Below are 18,868 nucleotides of genomic sequence, written 5' to 3'. Positions count from 1 at the left end.
AAATCTTGAAATTTTTCACTTGGAATATACATTGATGCAAAAGAGACTGAAGATATCCTGGTGACCACCACAGTGTGATAGTGACCACTTTGAACACTCGCATATCTTCAGTAACACGATGCACAACCACTATAGTCACAACAGGGGAACCAAGGGTAGTGTGTGTCTGTTTGCGCACACGCTCATATTCTCAATAAAGATTTCATTTAGTGAAAGACAACTTTGCTTTGTCCTCACTATATTTCATAATTAATTAACTTATTCTATCACATTACTTGCTTATGAACTACATTTGTCATCTTTTTATTTGGTAAGTAAATATATGATTTTTTCAGTTTCCCATTCCTAAAGCAAGTTACATGTAACTGACCATGGGAAAAGCATGATTCTTTCAGATTAGTACCACAACATCTTAACGTTTGTTTTTTTGCCTTATTTGTAGTGACACTAAATGCATATCTTACTGGAAATCGCTGTCTTTTGAACTGAAATGGCAGTTCTATAAATATGAGTGGAATCCTCAGAATAAATGTTGTTTTTCCTTTGTCTCTTCCCAATATTATTTTTGCTTTGGTTATATATTTCAATAACTGTTCATGACCATTTCTTGTTTTGAGTTTTTAAATTAATATTGACAACTACTTCATTTTGTACTGCTAAAATGGCGTTTTCAAATAACCAACTTGAGTAATTTTGGACAGTGTTAAGAAAACCTATATCTGTTAATTCATTTGGGCTTTTGGGCTGTTGATAGTATTATCTAAATCATTTATAAGCTGAATTTGGACAGTTACATAATCAGTTGGGTGAGTGCCTTCACTAATTTCTCAGAGGTTGTCAACAAAATGTATCACTACTTCGTCACTGAAAAGTTGAACTCGTATTCTCCAATCTCCTGGAAAATTCTATAAAATTTTATAACATTCTCCAACATTCTAGAAAGAACATTCTCTCCTGTCTCAGCCACTTCGACACTTGAATCCTAGCTTCTTCACCGTCTTCTCTTAATCTTAAGAAGCCCATTGGTGCAATACCCTCATTTGACATTGAAACCTATAACTAACACCTGCCACCTGCAGTCTCCCCCTCCCCCCCCCCCCCCCCCCCCCCCACACACACACACTCAAAAAACCCTTCTTCATGGATGGGGGATGGAGGGTTACCATATTGTGTAGCATCCATGGGGCTGCAAAATTTGCTTGTGAAATTTTGGTAGCGTGCACACACACTCACCATATGTCTGTTTATATATAACAACGAACCAAATGTTCACCAGAACGAATGTCCACTGCCAAACTGTGACCAAGAACAAAGATGTACACAAAGTGGCACAACTTGCAGCTAAGCACAACATGCTCAATTTCAGTGACTGCTTCACAACCCGAGCCATCTGAATACTTCTATCCACCACCAGCTTTTCAGAACTACACAGGTGGGAGTTATCCTTGCAACAAATCATTTACTCCCGTAACCGTCTTGGCCTCAGTCTTTCCCCCAAGGGGACCCACAATTCTTTTGTGAGTATGTGCTTGGCTACCATGGGCCCCAACCTTTGCAGCATTACATCCTTTCTGTGCTGTATGCTTATACTTCCACTATTCCTTTCTCCCTCTGCCTCTTCATCAGGTGGTATTCTTGGTGCCAACCGTGCTTGGACCTGGTTTGTGACTGAGCCTTGAGTTTCCATTTCTGGCATATTCTACAACTTTTCATCAAATTGACATGTGGTCCTGATTGTTTGCCACCAATTTTCAAAATTCTCCAGAACTGCGGACGTGCAGGAAAGGTTGCCTAGTGCGGTGTGTGCTCCATGTTTGTGCCTTTCCATCTGTGCACCCTTTACTGTAACACACCCAAAATGCAGCATGGTCACCATCCCATTGTAGAGGGAGGGAGGGAGGGGGGGGGGGGAGGGTTGTCAAGTACCTGCATGTTGGTAGCCCCCTGACCACGCAGGGATTATACTGTTGGTGACTGAGCTGCAAACTCTCCATGCATGCCAAGGAGTATGTGCTCATTGTGACTGGGGCATGGGGACTATGAGCAATGGATTACTGGTGAGGTAGCTGATGCTAAGGCTGGGTGATGCCCATGGGGAGAGGCCCTGTTTGGAGTGGGTGGCACCATGGCAGATCAGCTGCAAATGAAGTGGATGAAATTATCTTCAGCTATATGGTTCCAGCAGCCTCTATAAAAGGACAGTCCACTTTCAATGCAAAGAGATATGATCCTAAAATGTTCCCTTCCGTGGCTGTGCCATGGGAGGAACTTGGGACTAAGTGACAAGTAGAGCAATACTCCCCACAATACTTGGTTTGTACAAGGACTGATGGTGATTCTTTCTTGGCCACAAAGCCCTTGATCTTTGTGGAGAACTTAGAAGACAAGTTTGGGTGGGGAAGTGACAGCCATCTCTAAAATGAAAAATGGGTCTGTTCTGATCAAAACAGCATCCCCTGCCCAGTGGAGGATACTGCCCACTTGTAACAAGCTGGATGACATATGACATACCAGTGACTGCAGTATTTTGCAGCCTTGACTTATTAAACTGATAATTTGGTAATTTTCGCACTTGCCATCACCTGCTTCCTTTGGGATTGGAGTTACTATATTCTTCTTGAAGTCTGAGGGTACTTCACCTGTCTATACATCTTGGTCACCAGATGGGCGAGTTTTGCCATGGCTGGCTCTCCCAACGCTATCAGTAGTTCTAATCAAATGATGTCTACTCTCAGGGCCTTGTTTTGACTTAGGTCGTTCAGTGCTCTGTCAAACTCTTCACTCAGTATCATATTTCCCATTTCATCTTCATCTACATCCTCTTCCATTTCCATAATATTGTCCTCAAGTACAGTGATCTTGTATAGACCCTCTATATACTCCTTCCATCTTTCTGCTTTCCGCTCTTTGTTTAGAACTGGTTTTCCATCTGAGCTCTTGATATTCATACTGGTGATTCTTTTTTCTCCAAGAGTCTCTTTAATTTTCCTGTAGGCAGTATTTGTCTTACCTCTAGTGATATATGCCTCTACATCCTTACATTTGTCCTCTAACCTTCCCTGCTTAGCCATTTTCACTTACTGTCAATCTCATTTTTGAGATGTTTGTATTCCTTTTCGCCTGCTTCGTTTACTGCATTTTTATATTTTCTCCTTTCATCAATTAAATTCAGTATCTCTTCTGTTACCAAGGATTTCTACTAGCCCTCATATTTTTGCGTACTTGATCCTCTGCTGCTTTCATTATTTCATCTCTCAAATCGATCCATTCATCTTCTACTGTATTTCTTTCCTTCATTCTTGTCAGTCATTCCCTAAAGCTCTCTCTGAAACACTCTACAACCTCTGGTTCTTTCAGTTTATCCAGGTCCCATCTCTTTAAATTCCCACCTTTTTGCAGTTTCTTCAGATTTAATCTACAGTTCATAACCAATAAATTGTGCTCAGAGTCCACTTCTGCCCCTGGAAATGTCTTACAATTTAAAGTCTGGTTCCTAAACCTCTGTCTTACCATTATATAATCTGTCTGAAACCTTCCAGTGTCTCGAGGCCTCTGCCACATATACGACCTTCTTTCATGATTCTTGAACCAAGTGTTAGCTATGATTAAGTTATTATCTGTGCAAAATTCTACCAGGCAGCTTCCTCTTTCATTCCTTACCCCCATTCCATATTCACCTACTACTTTCCCTTCTCTTCCTTTTCCTACTATTGAATTCCAGTCCCCCATAACTATTAAATTTTCATCTTCCTTCACTATCTGAATAATTTCTTTTATCTCATCATACATTTCTTCAATCTCTTCATCTGCAGAGCTATTGCCATATAAACTTTTACTACTGTGGTAGGCATGGGCTTCGTGTCTACCTTGGATACAATAATGGGTTCACTATGCTGTTCATTGTAGCTTACCCGCACTCCTATTTTTTTTTATATTCAGTATTAAACCTACTCCTGCATTACCCCTATTTGATTTTATATTTATAACCCTGTATTCACCTGACCAGAAGTCTTGTTCCTCCTGCCATTGAACTTCACTAATTCCCACTATATCTAGCTTTAACCTATCCATTTCCCTTTTTAAATTTTCTAACCTACCTGCCTGATAAAGGGATCTGAAATTCTGCTCTCCGATCTGTAGAACGCCAGTTTTGTTTCTCTTGATAATGATGTCCTCCTGAGTAGTTCCTGCCCAGAGATCCAAATGGCAACCTATTTTATCTCCGGAGTATTTTACACAAGGGAACACCATCATCATTTATCCATACAGTAAAACCGCATGCTGTTGGGAAAAATTATGGCTGTAGTTTGCCTTTGCTTTCAGCTGTTCACAGTACCAGCGCAGCAAGGCTGTTTTGGTTAATGTTACAAGGCCAGATCAATCAATCATCCAGACTGTTGCCCCTGCAACTACTAAAAAGGCTGCTGTCCCTGTTCAGGAAGCACATGTTTGTCTGGCCTCGCAACAGATACCCATCCATTATAGTTGCACCTACAGTATGGCTATCTGTATTGCTGAGGCACGCAAGCCTCCCCACCCATGGCAAGGTCTGTGATTCATGTGGGGGGGGGGGGGGGTTGATATAAGGTACTTATTGATTTGAAGTATAATGTACATGTTGGATAATGTATAGCTACTATGTATGCTATCCAATATTTGAGAATGAGAGCACTTAGTGACTAGCAACAAACTAGACATAATTTCAAACATTTAAAAACCTTTTTCTCTCTTACAACTACCACAAAATGATGAAAGAGGGAAAGTCCATCACTTACTACAGTTTTGCTGTTCCTGCAGTAAAACTGTCACATCAGGCATGCCATCATGACGTTTAGATTTATGGCTTTTTTGCTGCTAACTCTATTCAAAACACATTCAACAGACAGCATCCACATATGCTGCTGAATGTACCTACAAAATTCTATCATTGTGCAACACATAGTTCAGAAGTTATGAGGGAAGGACACAGTAAACAGAGGGGGTGGAGGTGGGGGGGGGGGGGGGGAGGAGGCGGAGGAAGAAGAGGAAGAGGAGGAGGAGGAAATGGATGGATAAATGGAAGAAAAGGTGGATGCACAGAGGAAAGAGGAGGTTATGTACAGAGAGAGAGAGAGAGAGAGAGAGAGAGAGAGAGAGAGAGAGTAGCAGCAGATGGGCAGAGAGAGGGGAAAGGAGAGGTGGACCAAGAGAATTGAAATAAATACATACCAGGGCAATGCCAGGTATTCAGCTAGTGTAGGAATATGTGAGGCAATATTGATCCTGTAGCTGATCTTGGCAGATGGGTTGAATAAAGGCAAACCAATGTTTATAGCATTTGTTTATTTAGATAAAGTCTTTGACAGTGTTGGCCACAATACACTCTTGAAAATTCTGAAGGCAGCAAGGATAAAATATAGAGTGAATGGTTATCTAAAACTTGTACTGAAACTAGATTACAGTTATAAGAATCAAAGGACTGGAAAGAAAAGAAGGGACTGAGACCAGGTTGCAGTCCGTCTCAGATGTTACTCAAGCTGTACAGTGAACAGGCAGTAATGTAAACCAAAGAGAAATTAGAAAGCAAAATGTAAGTTCAGGGATAAGAAGTAAAAACCTTGAGGTTTGCTAATGAGATTGTAATTCTATCGTAGATAGTACAGGAATTAAAAGAAAGCTAAATGGAATGGATAGTGTCTTGAATGAATGTTGTTACAGGAACATCAACAAAAGTAAAATAAGGACAGTATGATGTAGTGGATTGAAATCAGGTGTTGCGAAGAGAATTAGGTTAAGAAATGAGACTCTGCAAGTAGTTGATGAGTTTTGCTGTTTGGCAAGTAAAATAACTGACGATGGCCAAATTAGAGAGGATATAAATTACATATTAGCAATAGCAAGAAAAACATTTCCGAAAATAAGAAAAATGTAGTACTGAAAACAAATTTAAGTATTAGGAAGTCTTCCCTGAAGATATTTATCTGGAGTGTCAGAAGTGAAACATATGCAATGAAATGTGCTGCTGCTCAAGAATACTGAAGGTTAGATGGATAGATTGAATAAGTGGTGAAGAGGTATTTTGGGGAGAAAAGAATTTTATGCCACAACCTAGTTAAAACAATTGATAATGCATATCCTGATTCATAAAAGAATGTCTGTCTGAAATTGGGTTGTTTTGAAAATCAGCCTTATGCAAACACTATTTGTTAATTTTTGTATTTACTCAGACATGTTTCAACACCTTTGTGTCATCTTCTGTGTGCCAAATTGTTATTTCTTAAAATCACATCACTAAATTAACTGTGTTATTATGCACCATTTTTTGTGCTCTTTTTCGTCGTTATTTTGACAGCATGTCATCTGCAAATTTTTTTGTCCTGTTGCATGTCTGGTTGGTGTCTCGATCAATGGTTATTCAGTGTACTGTTTCCACACTGTTTTACAGATGACATGCTGTCAAAAAAAGTTGAAAAAGAGTACACAAAAAGACGGTGTATAATAACGCAGTTAATTTAGCGATGTAATTTTACAAAATAAAAATTTCACCCACGGAAGATGACACACAGGTGTTGAAACATGTCTGGGTAAATACAAAAATAAACAGATTGTATTTGCATAACGCTGATTTTCAAAACAACTCAATTTTTAATCGCAAATGCGGAAGAACATCAAGAGGAGCTTCAAACCTTAGTAAAATGAGTATCTCATTTTCTGTTTGGTAATGGAGGGAAGTGTGTGTGGGGTAAAGATTGTGTGAACAGTAGTATATTGTACTGAAATGGACTAATAATTATTTTTCTTTGAATGAATAATAATGTTGACACACTAAAACTAGTGATCATTGACAGGCTATTTAAATTACCATAAAACCTTCTACTGAATAGTGACATTTCTGTATCAGGGTATCATGTAGCTCTTTTTCAATAAACCTAGCTTCAGATTCAGAATATGATTGTCTTTTAATGTGCTGAGAATTTTAAATTTCATGTATTGGAGATTTTGAGCATATAACAAACAGTATACATTAAATTATCTTTATGTATTTGGATGGGTTTTTAAATAATCAGTGAAATTATTCCCTTGGATGTGCCCTATGTGCTTCACTGTGTAATGTAACAAGAAGTTAATTAATATTACAGTATACTCGAGTGACACGTTCAGGAACTTTTCAGAATACTCCATAGTGCTCCGTACAATAGACTATGAACCTCCTTCAAAGTAGAGCATTGGATGTAGAACACTGTACAGACAAATGGAGAGAGAAATATTGGGTAAAGTTCTTGTAGGGTCACCTTACTCAAATTGGAATGACATTCTAGATTGGATTTCCTGTAGAATAATGTTGCACATTAGTTACATCCTGCATATGCTGACCTTACTCTAACAGTCTAACACAGAGAGCTATATATGTCTGTAAGGGTATCATTCTCAGTGTGGGTCCATGAATTGTTTTTATGAACTGTACCTCAATGTCAGCACATTATTTGTGACTGCATCGTTGCTCTCGTGAAGAAAAGGAATTTCTTGGCTTTGGAGACTGTGTTACAATGATAGCATTGCTTTGCGAGGAAGATAATGGTATCGTGAAACTGGAGAATCTGGTAGGGCTGTGGGAGCCAGGTTTCCTCTTTACCAAGTATATACTTGGTAATGTCATCACCTACTGTGCACACGTCTGTGTGAGGGCTGGATTTCTGTGGCAGAGGAGAGTACCCTGTACCACTACTAGTCATTTCCTTTTCTGTTCCACTTGCAAGTAGAGCAAGGGAAAAATGACTGTCGATATGCCTCCATATGATCCCTAACTTCTTGAATCTTATTTTTGTGTTCCTTATGCACTATGTATGTTGTTGGCAGTAGAATCGTTCGGCAGTCAGCGTCAAATGCCGGTGAATTGCCTCGATGTCATCCATCAGTCCAATCTGGTATGGATCCCAAACACTCGAACAGTACTCAAGAATGAGTCACACCAGCATTCTATATGTGATATCCTTTAAAGTGAACCACTCTAAAATCCTCCCAATAAACCCAAGTCAACCATTTGTCTTCCCCATCACAGTTCGCACATGCTCGTCCTATTTCATATCACTTTGCAACGTTATGCCCAGATATTTCAATGACTTGCTGTGTCAAGCAGGGCACTACTAACACTTTAACCAAACATTAAAGGTTTGTTCTTCTTACTCGTCTGCATTAACTTACATTTTTCCACGTTTAGAGTTCGTTGCTATTCATGACATTAGACATTTTGTCTAAGTTGTTTTGTATCTTCCTATGATCACTCAACTTGGACACCCTGCTATACACAACAGCACCAGCAGTAAACTACCACAGATTATGAATGCTGTGCAGGATATATGGTGAACTTGATGTTGCCCAGTATACCCGTATTATGAGTAATACCATGATCCCATTACAGCTATATGCTGAAGGAGTAATCTCTTTCTAGTAGGACTAATACACAGAGCACGCAGTGGTAGCATAGTGATGGTTGGTAAAACAGAACTCTTATTACCACTCTTGATTGGCCCCATTCTGCACACCAGACCTCAATGGCATGAAGAAATATGGATGTAAATGAAATAGATGATGTGAGATAACTGGACTTACCTTGCATTAAGAATGTAATATGATCTTTGGAATGCCACATTAACTGTTGTGGAGGACTTCACAGAAAATGAGACAGTTATTGTCCAATTCTTATTAAAGTCAAAGGCATTTGGATGGGATATTACTTGGAGAAAAATAAACCACATGCTGTTCTACATTTAGGGTCAAAAACTTCTTAATAATAACTGCAATCTCACTGCTTTCCTAATTTCCTATTCTCTACATGTTCAAATTATTAAAGCAGCAACAACAAATAAATTCACGCTGGGGAGATTTAAACTGTCCATAGCTACACACAATGGCATTCCATCCTTTTAATAAACCTATTGAACTATTTATACATTATTTTGATTTTTACAGTTATTGGTTCATTTATTGTCACTGTTGAGCTTTACTGTACATACAGTTGTGTAATGGGCTCCTATGTAATTTGGCAGAAAGCTCAAATTTTAGCACCCTTTGTATAGTCAAGTCCACAAACACATGCCATTGGCATCATTTCAGTAGTGTTAATATCTCAAGAAAATATACAGACATGGAGATATTGTGTTCGACAACTAAGTTTTATAGTTAACAAATGAATTTCATAGTCTATATGTCGTGCTAATGAAAAAATTTATATCTTCCTTGCCATGGCTAGGTGGGGGGCGAATACTTAGAACTTAGAAATAAAATTAATGTTGGGCGCAAGCAGTTGAGGTTTCTCATCATATTTTGTTTAGATATTTTAGTGCCTAATCAAATATTTCATTCCACAATAACAGATGACAGGAGGTTTTTAGTAAAGGTCCTCAATTATTACAGACTGCAAAAAGAATATTTTGATGTTCTTTATCACATTTGAAAGCCATGATTTCTGTTTTCTGTATGTACCGATAGGCAAAATTATTGTCTTAGTGAAAGTAAATTTGTTGCTTTAAATTAGTTTATAGTCAAAATAAGTTTTCATATGAATTTATATGATTTTTTGTTTCTTTTGTGTTTTGTAAAGAATATATTATGCACTGGAGTAATTATTTTTATTTCATTGTGTTTCTGTTGCAGGTTAAAAGTATCAAATTCAAAAATCCAGTGAGTGATGTTCTAGCAAATCGACGGTCTGTGGTTGTTACATTTCCAGAACGTGTGGCTGTGTTTGATGCAGCCTCACTTGAGGATCGGCTGACTGTCACTACATGCTACCCGTGTCCTGGTCCTAATCCAAATCCAGTGGCACTGGGCCCCCGTTGGCTGGCATATGCTTCTCGACGCCTGTTACCTGCACGCCGATCTTCTGGCGGCAGTGAGGGTGACGGTGTACAGTCCTACACTGCTGCTGTTCTTCATGCAGCAAAATCTTTAGGCAAAGGCTTACGTGGCTTGGGAGAAACTGTCGCCAGCAGCCTGAGTGCACAACAACGCGGTGGGGCAGGTGCTGTCGGCGTCCTAACTGCACCTTCCTCTACTACTGTTGAGAGTGGTCTCCAGCCAGGAATTGTCACAATAATTGATATACAGGTTCAAAACAGTTTGGTTTTTAATACACTTGTTAAAATAAATGTTGATTTATTGGAGTGTACTGCAGTATTCAAGTTGATTCTTTCAGTTTCTGAAGACTGAAATATGAGGGGCTTTCAATAAGTAATGCAATACGTTTTTTCTTGGCCAATTTCAGTTGAAAAAAATGTGGCATTTGTTGTGGGACACTGTAAAATCTTCCTGCTTCAATCCATGTAATTTCATGAACTTTTCATTGGTGGCAATGCTATATGTAGTTTTCAAAATAGCGTCTGTAGCAGGATGTGCATTCCAAGCTGTGATTACTGGTTATGAGTTGTGCCTGGCTGGCCCGTTTGCTAAGAACATTGCCCACAAAAGGCAAGGTTCTGGGTTCGAGTCCCGGGCTAGTACACAGTTTTAAGATTCCTTTTCTATTGCTTTTCTTGTATGAAATATCCCCTTCAGGCATGTCTAATCCCTCAACAACATCAAAAATTATATGATCTAATCAAGCTTTTCTTATATTTTTCTAACACATATCTTTTCTGTATCTTCTTACTTATTGTTGCATTCACCCATTAAACACTGTGGAAATCTTGTTGGCACAGGGAGCAGCGAGAGGCTGTGATCGGGAGAGAAGCAACTCTGAGGAAGGTTCCACGGAGAACATGGTTGCTCATTTTACTGCTCATAGTGAACCTGTTGTGGCTTTGGCATTTGACTCTTCTGGTATGCTGCTACTGACTGCCGACCGTCGTGGCCATGACTTCCATCTGTTTAGAATACAGCCTCATCCTTGTGGATCATCACTTGCTGCTGTACACCATCTCTACACTTTGCATCGTGGTGATACCACTGCTAAGGTAAAATAATATTGTACACTTTTCTTCTTCACCATATATCACAGTATATTATTTTGTGATACAGTTAACATGGTTTTAATTTTAAAATTAACTGCAGACATATTCATTTTAGGGAGCAAAACAAAATAAGAATCTTTGTTAAAAACAGAAAAAATCAGAATGAGGTCAAAAGATCAAAGAGTAAATATATACAAGTGTTTGTTATAAGGTGGATAATAAAATGAAACTAATGTGTAATTACTCCCCTCTTAATGTTAACAGTATGTAGGATTGAACCACATTGGTGTGTGGCTCTGTTTTGTTATCTGTTGGCATTGGTTGCAGCAGTGACAGATGAGGCGCAATCCCTGATCATGGCATGTTGCTTTTGGCCATGTTCTGTTTAAGATTATTCTTTCTGACGTCAGCCTTGTCAGTCATGGTAAAAACTGATATAACTCTGTCAATTGATACTGTGGCATCCACACTAATATCACATGTCTTCTCTCTCTCTCAAACTAAAATGGATATGGGCTGTTGTACTGTGACTGTAGCAGTTCAGGAACAACATTGTGACACAATAAATTTTTTTTTGCGGACTTTCAGTTCTTTGGCAATAAATTATCAACAGGTACCTTACTCCTTGTTTGTTGTTTGCTGTAATCACTCGACCTGAGCTCACAGCTGCCTTAAAAATAGCATTACAGCAGTTGTTGCATCTAAATCTTGTTTAAAAGATGTGTGCAAGCCCAGCAGTATCGGTGACATCTCCTCTATAGAGTCTGCCATGGTGTGGCATTTGAGTGCAGTACTCAGCTGGTGGTTTGCCACTCTGTGGTATCATTTGCAGCTGGATGATAGACAGTAATGTAATGCATTTAATTTCCAATAAATCTGTAAAAGTTTTGAAAAATGTTATTTGAACTGTCTTGCTTGCTCAGTGGCTATGTGCAACAGTACTCGGAGATATACAATCCATCTTCGTATGAAAGTCTTTGAAATGGTGATTACCATGGCATTTGGCATTAGGAAAATTTCTGATCAGTGTCGGTAGCAGCCTGTTTAAACCATAAAGAATTCCTTCTGATAGTGGCAATGGACACACTTATGTCCACATGCATTTAGCCAAAACATTGGTTGAATGGTGCAACAGGGTGTCTACGCTCTGGGACAACTGGGAAAACTGGGAAAAACTCAGGAGTTTTTTCATCCAAGAGAAATCCAACCTGGGAAATTTTTAGATTTCCAGATTTTTATCATTGCTTTAATTTTCAGTTAAATTTTTGTAATTTTGATTAGTAAGAACTGATACTCTAACAAAATATTTTTCTGTAGCCCTCTACTACAGAACAATACCACAGCAGTAAAATAGAACCTAGAGAATAAGATCAAAATAAAACTTAAGTTGCAACGAAAATGTGCCATTTACAGCAACAAAACACAGTAAACACACAAGCATCCACCGATAGCAAAATGTGTCAAAGACTGTGCAATACTACATAACAATAAACCGCTTGCAACACATCTTTCTTGTGGCTATTGTTTCGATGAGTGTGATGTCACAACTGTTTACATGTCTAATAGGTGACAGGAAAATATTTGCAAATGGTGATTTGAGAAGTGTTATTTTCAAAGTAAATTTCCTTTTACATAAGATGAATTATGTTATGTGTGAGAATGTGTGATGAATTCCTTAAATCACAGAGCGTTGGTCTTTCATTCAAAACTTAACATTGAGGACCAGCCACCTAGAAAAATTGCTGGCCCAGAAGACCAGCCATTTCTACCATTATTTAAAATTTTACTGGCACACATGTATCTATCTGATGTACCTAAGAGGGTAACACCCGCTAAGAAAGACCAGGTTTCACATTTAGTTTTTCAGATGTATTTTAGTTCTTTCAGTTTCACGTGTAATTGGCTTTTCTACAGAAAAGTTGAAGTGCTTGACAGAACATATATTCAGCCAGGTAACCCATGAATGTTTGTTGCACAGCAGTGAAATTTATAAGCATGCTTGTCAGAAGTATTCAGCTGCTGCAATTTATGCTGTATGCTTAGGATCCTTCCTAACCACACGCTCAGAAAAAACAGCAAAAGAATTTTTGGTGACCAATATTGTATGTGAAAGATTAGATTTCTTGTAGCAACACTGTATGTATGTTAATTTAAACCATTAACTTCTTCTATTTGTGTGTTTGTGCTACTTAACAATATGTTGCTATTGGCTGATAACATCCCGCTTCCTGTGCCCAGAATATCTGCTGTCATTGGCTGGTGAGTTTTACAGCTCTGAAGGAAAGTGTATTGTCATTTAACATGGAAAAATGTGCTTTCATTAGGGGTACAGTGTATTTTCATCTGGAAAGAAGTGTATTTACACCAAAGAAAAAGTGTATTTTTGAGTGGGAAATCCATGAGAAATCTGGGAATCTTTTTCTTGTCTGGGTATACACCCTGTGCAAAGAAACCTCAGGGCATTTTCATAAGATATGTAATTTTCCTATGCTGACAACAGGGCATTGACTAAAATCATTGTTCCTCTCACTCTTAGGTGAGAATGATTGGAGCAAAGCAGTGGACACACCATCTAACTTCTACTATTACTCTGTTTCTAAATTACTGCAATACAACACTACCATGGCATTGAGTATAACGAATTGATGAAGCTAAGTTTGGGTGGAGGCACCAGAAGAGACTCAACTCCTAGTGAATTATGTGCGACAAAAATATTAATTCTATGAATATAATAGAGGGAAACATTCCACGTGGGAAAAATATATGTAAATCATCTTTGTTTTTACAAAAATATTAATTCTGTATATGCAGCATGGATGATGCAATTTACAAAGTATTTCTCAGCAGATCAGTGGATCACTCTAGGTAAACCAGTGTGTGACCCTGTTAGCAGAGCATACATATTCGTATTATGAAGCAAAACAAAACAAGAATCTTTTCTCAAACCAAATAGAAAATCAGAATAGTTTCGTATAAAATGTGTTTGTTGTTGTTGTTGTTGTGGTCTTCAGTCCTGAGACTGGTTTGATGCAGCTCTCCATGCTACCCTATCCTGTGCAAGTTTCTTCATCTCCCAGTACCTACTGCAACCTACATCCTTCCGAATCTGCTTAGTGTATTCATCTCTTGGTCTCCCTCTACGATTTTTACCCTCCACACTGCCCTCCAATGCTAAATTTGTGATCCCTTGATGCCTCAGAACATGTCGTACCAACCGATCCCTTCTTCTCGTCAAGTTGTGCCACAAACTCCTCTTCTCCCCAATTCTATTCAATACCTCCTCATTAGTTATGTGATCTACGCATCTAATCTTCAGCATTCTTCTGTAGCACCACATTTCGAAAGCTTCTATTCTCTTCTTGTCCAAACTATTTATCGTCCATGTTTCACTTCCATACATGGCTACACTCCATACAAATACTTTCAGAAACGACTTCCTGACACTTAAATCTATACTTGATGTTAACAAATTTCTCTTCTTCAGAAACGCTTTCCTTGCCATTGCCAGTCTACATTTTATATCCTCTCTACTTCGACCATCATCAGTTATTTTGCTCCCCAAATAGCAAAACTCCTTTACTTCAAGTGTCTCATTTCCTAATCTAATTCCCTCAGCATCACCTGACTTAATTCAACTACATTCCATGATCCTCATTTTGCTTTTGTTGATGTTCATCTTATATTCTCCTTTCAAGACAATGTCCATTCCGTTCAACTGCTCTTCCAAGTCCTTTGCTGTCTCTGACAGAATTACAATGTCATCGGCGAACCTCAAAGTTTTTATTTCTTCTCCATGGATTTTAATACCTACTCCGAATTTTTCTTTTTTTTCCTTTACTGCTTGCTCAATATACAGATTGAATAACATCGGGGAGAGGCTACAACCCTGTCTCACTCCCTTCCCAACCACTGCTTCCCTTTCATGCCCCTTGATTCTTATAACTGCCATCTGGTTTCTGTACAAATTTGTAAATAGCCTTTCGCTCCCTGTATTTTACCCCTGCCACCTTCAGAATTTGGAAGAGAGTATTCCAGTCAACATTGTCAAAAGTTTTCTCTAAGTCTACAAATGCTAGAAATGAAGGTTTGCCTTTCCTTAATCTTTCTTGTAAGATAAGTCTTAAGGTCAGTATTGCCTCACGTGTTCCAATATTTCTACGGAATCCAAACTGATCTTCCCCAAGGTCCACTTCTACCAGTTTTTCCATTCGTCTGTAAAGAATTCGTGTTAGTATTTTGCATCTGTGACTTATTAAACTGATAGTTTGGTAATTTTCACATCTGTCAACACCTGCTTTCTTTGGGTTTGGAATTATTATATTCTTCTTGAAGTTTGAGGGTATTTCACCTGTCTCGTACATCTTGCTCACCAGATGGTAGAGTTTTGTCAGGACTGGCTCTCCCAAGGCAGTCAGTAGTTCTAGTGGAATGTTGTCTACTCCCAGGGCCTTGTTTCGGCTCAGGTCTTTCAATGCTCTGTCAAACTCTTCACGCAGTATCGCATCTCACATTTCATCTTCGTTTACATGCTCTTCCATTTCTATATTATTGTCCTCAATTACATCGCCCTTGTATAGACCCTCTATATACTCCTTCCAACTTTCTGCTTTCCCTTCTTTGGTTAGAACTGGGTTTCCATCTGAGCTCTTGATATTCATACAAGTGGTTCTCTTCTCTCCAAAGGTGTCTTTAATTTTCCTGTAGGCAGTATCTATCTTACCCCTAGTGAGACAAGCCTCTACATCCTTACATTTGTCCTCTAGCCATCCCTGCTTAGCCATTTTGCACTTCCTATCGATCTCATTTTTGAAACGTTTGTATTCCTTTTTGCCTGCTTCATTTACTGCATTTTTATATTTTCTCCTTTCATCAATTAAATTCAATATTTCTTTTGTTACCCAAGGATTTCTACTAGCCCTCAATTTTTTACCTACATGATCCTCTGCTGCCTTCACTACTTCATCCCTCAGAGCTACCAATTCTTCTTCTACTGTACTTCTTTCCCCCACTACTGTCAATTGTTCCCTTATGCTTTCCCTGAAACTCTGTACAACCTCTGGTTTAGTCAACTTATCCAGGTCCCATCTCCTTAAATTCCCACCTTTTTGCAGTTTCTTCAATTTTAATCTGCAGTTCATAACCAATAGATTGTGGTCAGAGTCCTCATCTGCCCCTGGAAATGTCGTACAATTTAAAACCTGGTTCCTAAATCTCTGTCTTACCATTATATAATCTATCTGATACCTTTTAGTATCTCCGGGATTCTTCCATGTATACAACCTTCTTTTATGATTCTTGAACCAAGTGTTAGCTATGATTAAGTTATGCTCTGTGCAAAATTCTACCAGACGGCTTCCTCTTTCATTTCTTAGCCCCAATCCATATTCACCTACTATGTTTCCTTCCCTCCCTTTTCCTACACTCGAATTCTAGTCACCCATGACTATTAAATTTTCGTCTCCCTTCACTATCTGAATAATTTATTTTATCTCATCATACATTTCATCAATTTCTTCATCATCTGCAGAGCTAGTTGGCATATAAACTTGTACTACTGTAGTAGGCGTGGGCTTCGTGTCTATCTTGGCCACAATAATGCGTTCACTATGTTGTTTGTAGTAGCTTACCCGCACGCCTATTTTTTTATTCATAATTATACCTACTCCTGCATTACCTCTATTTGATTTTGTATTTATAACCCTGTATTCACCTGACCAAAAGTCTTGTTCCTCCTGCCACCGAACTTCACTAATTCCCACTATATCTAACTTTAACCTATCCATTTCCCTTTTTAAATTTTCTAACCTACCTTCTCGGTTAAGGGATCTGACATTCCACGCTCCGATCCTTAGAACGCCAGTTTTCTTTCTCCTGATAACAACGTCCTCTTGAATAGTCCCCGCCCGGAGATCCGAATGGGGGACTATTTTACCTCCGGAATATTTTACCCAAGAGGACGCCATCATCATTTAACCATACAGTAAAGTCTGCATGCCCTTGGGGAAAAATTACGGCTGTAGTTTCCCCTTGCTTTCAGCCATTCGCAGTACCAGCACAGCAAGGCCGTTTTGGTTATTGTTACAAAGCCAGATCAGTCAATCATCCAGACTGTTGCCCCTGCAACTACTGAAAAGGCTGCTGCCCCTCTTCAGGAACCATACGTTTGTCTGGCCTCTCAACAGATACCCCTCCGTTGTGGTTGCACCTACGGTACGGCCATCTGTATCGCTGAGGCACGCAAGCCTCGCCACCAACGGCAAGGTCCATGGTTCATGGGGGAGGTTTGTTATGAATTAGATAATGATATAAAACTCACAGAGAATTCCCAAATCTTTGCCAGCTCTCTAACACTTCTATCTGTAAACTTTTGGGTTTAATTTTCACTGCATCTGTGCATTTTAAAAACTGCTTGTGTCTCCTGGGTCTTCCCTAATGGTGAGTGTGTTAAGGAATTTAGCCAAACAAGGTCGGTTACAGATGTGTTGAACGTGGGGTTACTGAGCAGGAGACTGTAAGCTCAGTACATTTTTCTGCAACCTTCAACCATATGGAATGGTGGTGGAACATTGTGTCACACAGAGTGGGATTGTTAGCTTAATTGTGCAGATTATGAGGATGATATGAACCTTAGGGGGGGGGAACCTTTATTTGGTGTGTGACACATGACAGTGGGGTCTACAATTGCTGAGGAGATGAAATAATCTTTAGCTGGTGACCTCTGTTGCAACTGCCACAATCCAGTTTATGAGACTTACCTAGGGAAGAAGGGCTCTCTGGGTGGATACTCACTTCTCTAGCTGCTCTTGTAATACCAATGGAGCCAACAAATTCTGTAAAAACATTCCCAATGGATGTAGTGAGTCACTGATGAACACCTACTCCCAGACAACGTAGAGATCTTGAATGGCTAGCCTATCAGATCTTATATATCCCCTTAAATCACTGGGTAGCATCTTTGCATACGTGAGAGCAAGATGGATGAAAGTTGTGCTATACTTTTGTTGATATGTAGCAAATTAATCTGAGAACATAAACATTTGCAAATGGATTAGTTTCCATATAAAAGACAAAAGAGTAATATCCTTAACCCCTTAGTTTATTACCACTTCGAGCACATAAGTTAACAAATCTTTAAGCATGCCCTCATGTTACAATGTGAAATATATTTGATGTTAGTTTCTTTCTCTGTAATAATGTTCAAATGCATATGCCCCTTGTAATAGCAGCTAATTCTATATAGCGGAGCTTATTACAAAAGCATGTAGTTCAATGAGCTGGTGCCATCTTCATCATTGCAAAGAGGAAGACATTGAACATCCATAGAGCAAAATCACATTATTACCTCACTACAGAAGAACAAAAGACTTGGAAATGATACCCTCCACATTTAGACATCAATGTCTTAGCTGGCAGAAAGTCTTTGTAAATGTAAAGGTCTGGATATGTATGTTGTCATTGTCAGAAAACACTATTTGCTTAACCACAGCAAAGGTGGCATATCCTGTCTTGTTGTTGTTGTTGTTGGTGTTGCTGTTGTTGTTCATCTTCAATACGAAGAGTGGTTTGATTCAAGTCCCCATGCTAATCTATCTTGTCCAAGACTCTTCATCACTTAATAATTACTGCAGCCAACATCCATTTAAACCTGCTTGCTATATTCATCCTTTGATCTAAGTCTAAAATTTTTATCCGTCCCCCTCCATTACGATATTGACAATTCCTTGATGCCTCAGTATGTGTCCTATTAACCAATATCTTCTTTCAGTCAAACTGTGCCTTAAATTTCTTTTTGCCCCAATTCAGTTCAGTATCTTGTCATTAGTTACTCTATCTGTCCGACTAATCTTCACCATTCCTCTGTATCATCACATTTCAGAAGCTTCTATTCTCTTTTTGTCTGAACTGCTTATTGACCTTGTTTTAACTTTTGGTGATGTTCA

General features: G+C 38.9%; 1 protein-coding gene across 2 annotated transcripts in view; it reads left to right on the top strand.

The window, feature by feature from the left end:
- Positions 1–18,868, top strand: part of LOC126251465 (breast carcinoma-amplified sequence 3 homolog) — a 112,251-nt gene that overhangs the window by 35,491 nt on the left and 57,892 nt on the right. For both annotated transcript variants that reach the window (XM_049951900.1, XM_049951901.1), the window contains exons 5-6: positions 9,634–10,086; positions 10,677–10,931. In XM_049951900.1, the coding sequence (XP_049807857.1) occupies positions 9,634–10,086; positions 10,677–10,931 (708 nt within the window). The remainder of the gene's footprint in view (positions 1–9,633; positions 10,087–10,676; positions 10,932–18,868) is intronic.

Source organism: Schistocerca nitens, chromosome 4 (assembly GCF_023898315.1).
Source record: "Schistocerca nitens isolate TAMUIC-IGC-003100 chromosome 4, iqSchNite1.1, whole genome shotgun sequence".
Taxonomy (NCBI): domain Eukaryota; kingdom Metazoa; phylum Arthropoda; class Insecta; order Orthoptera; family Acrididae; genus Schistocerca; species Schistocerca nitens.
This window is presented reverse-complemented; position numbering and strand designations above follow the sequence as displayed.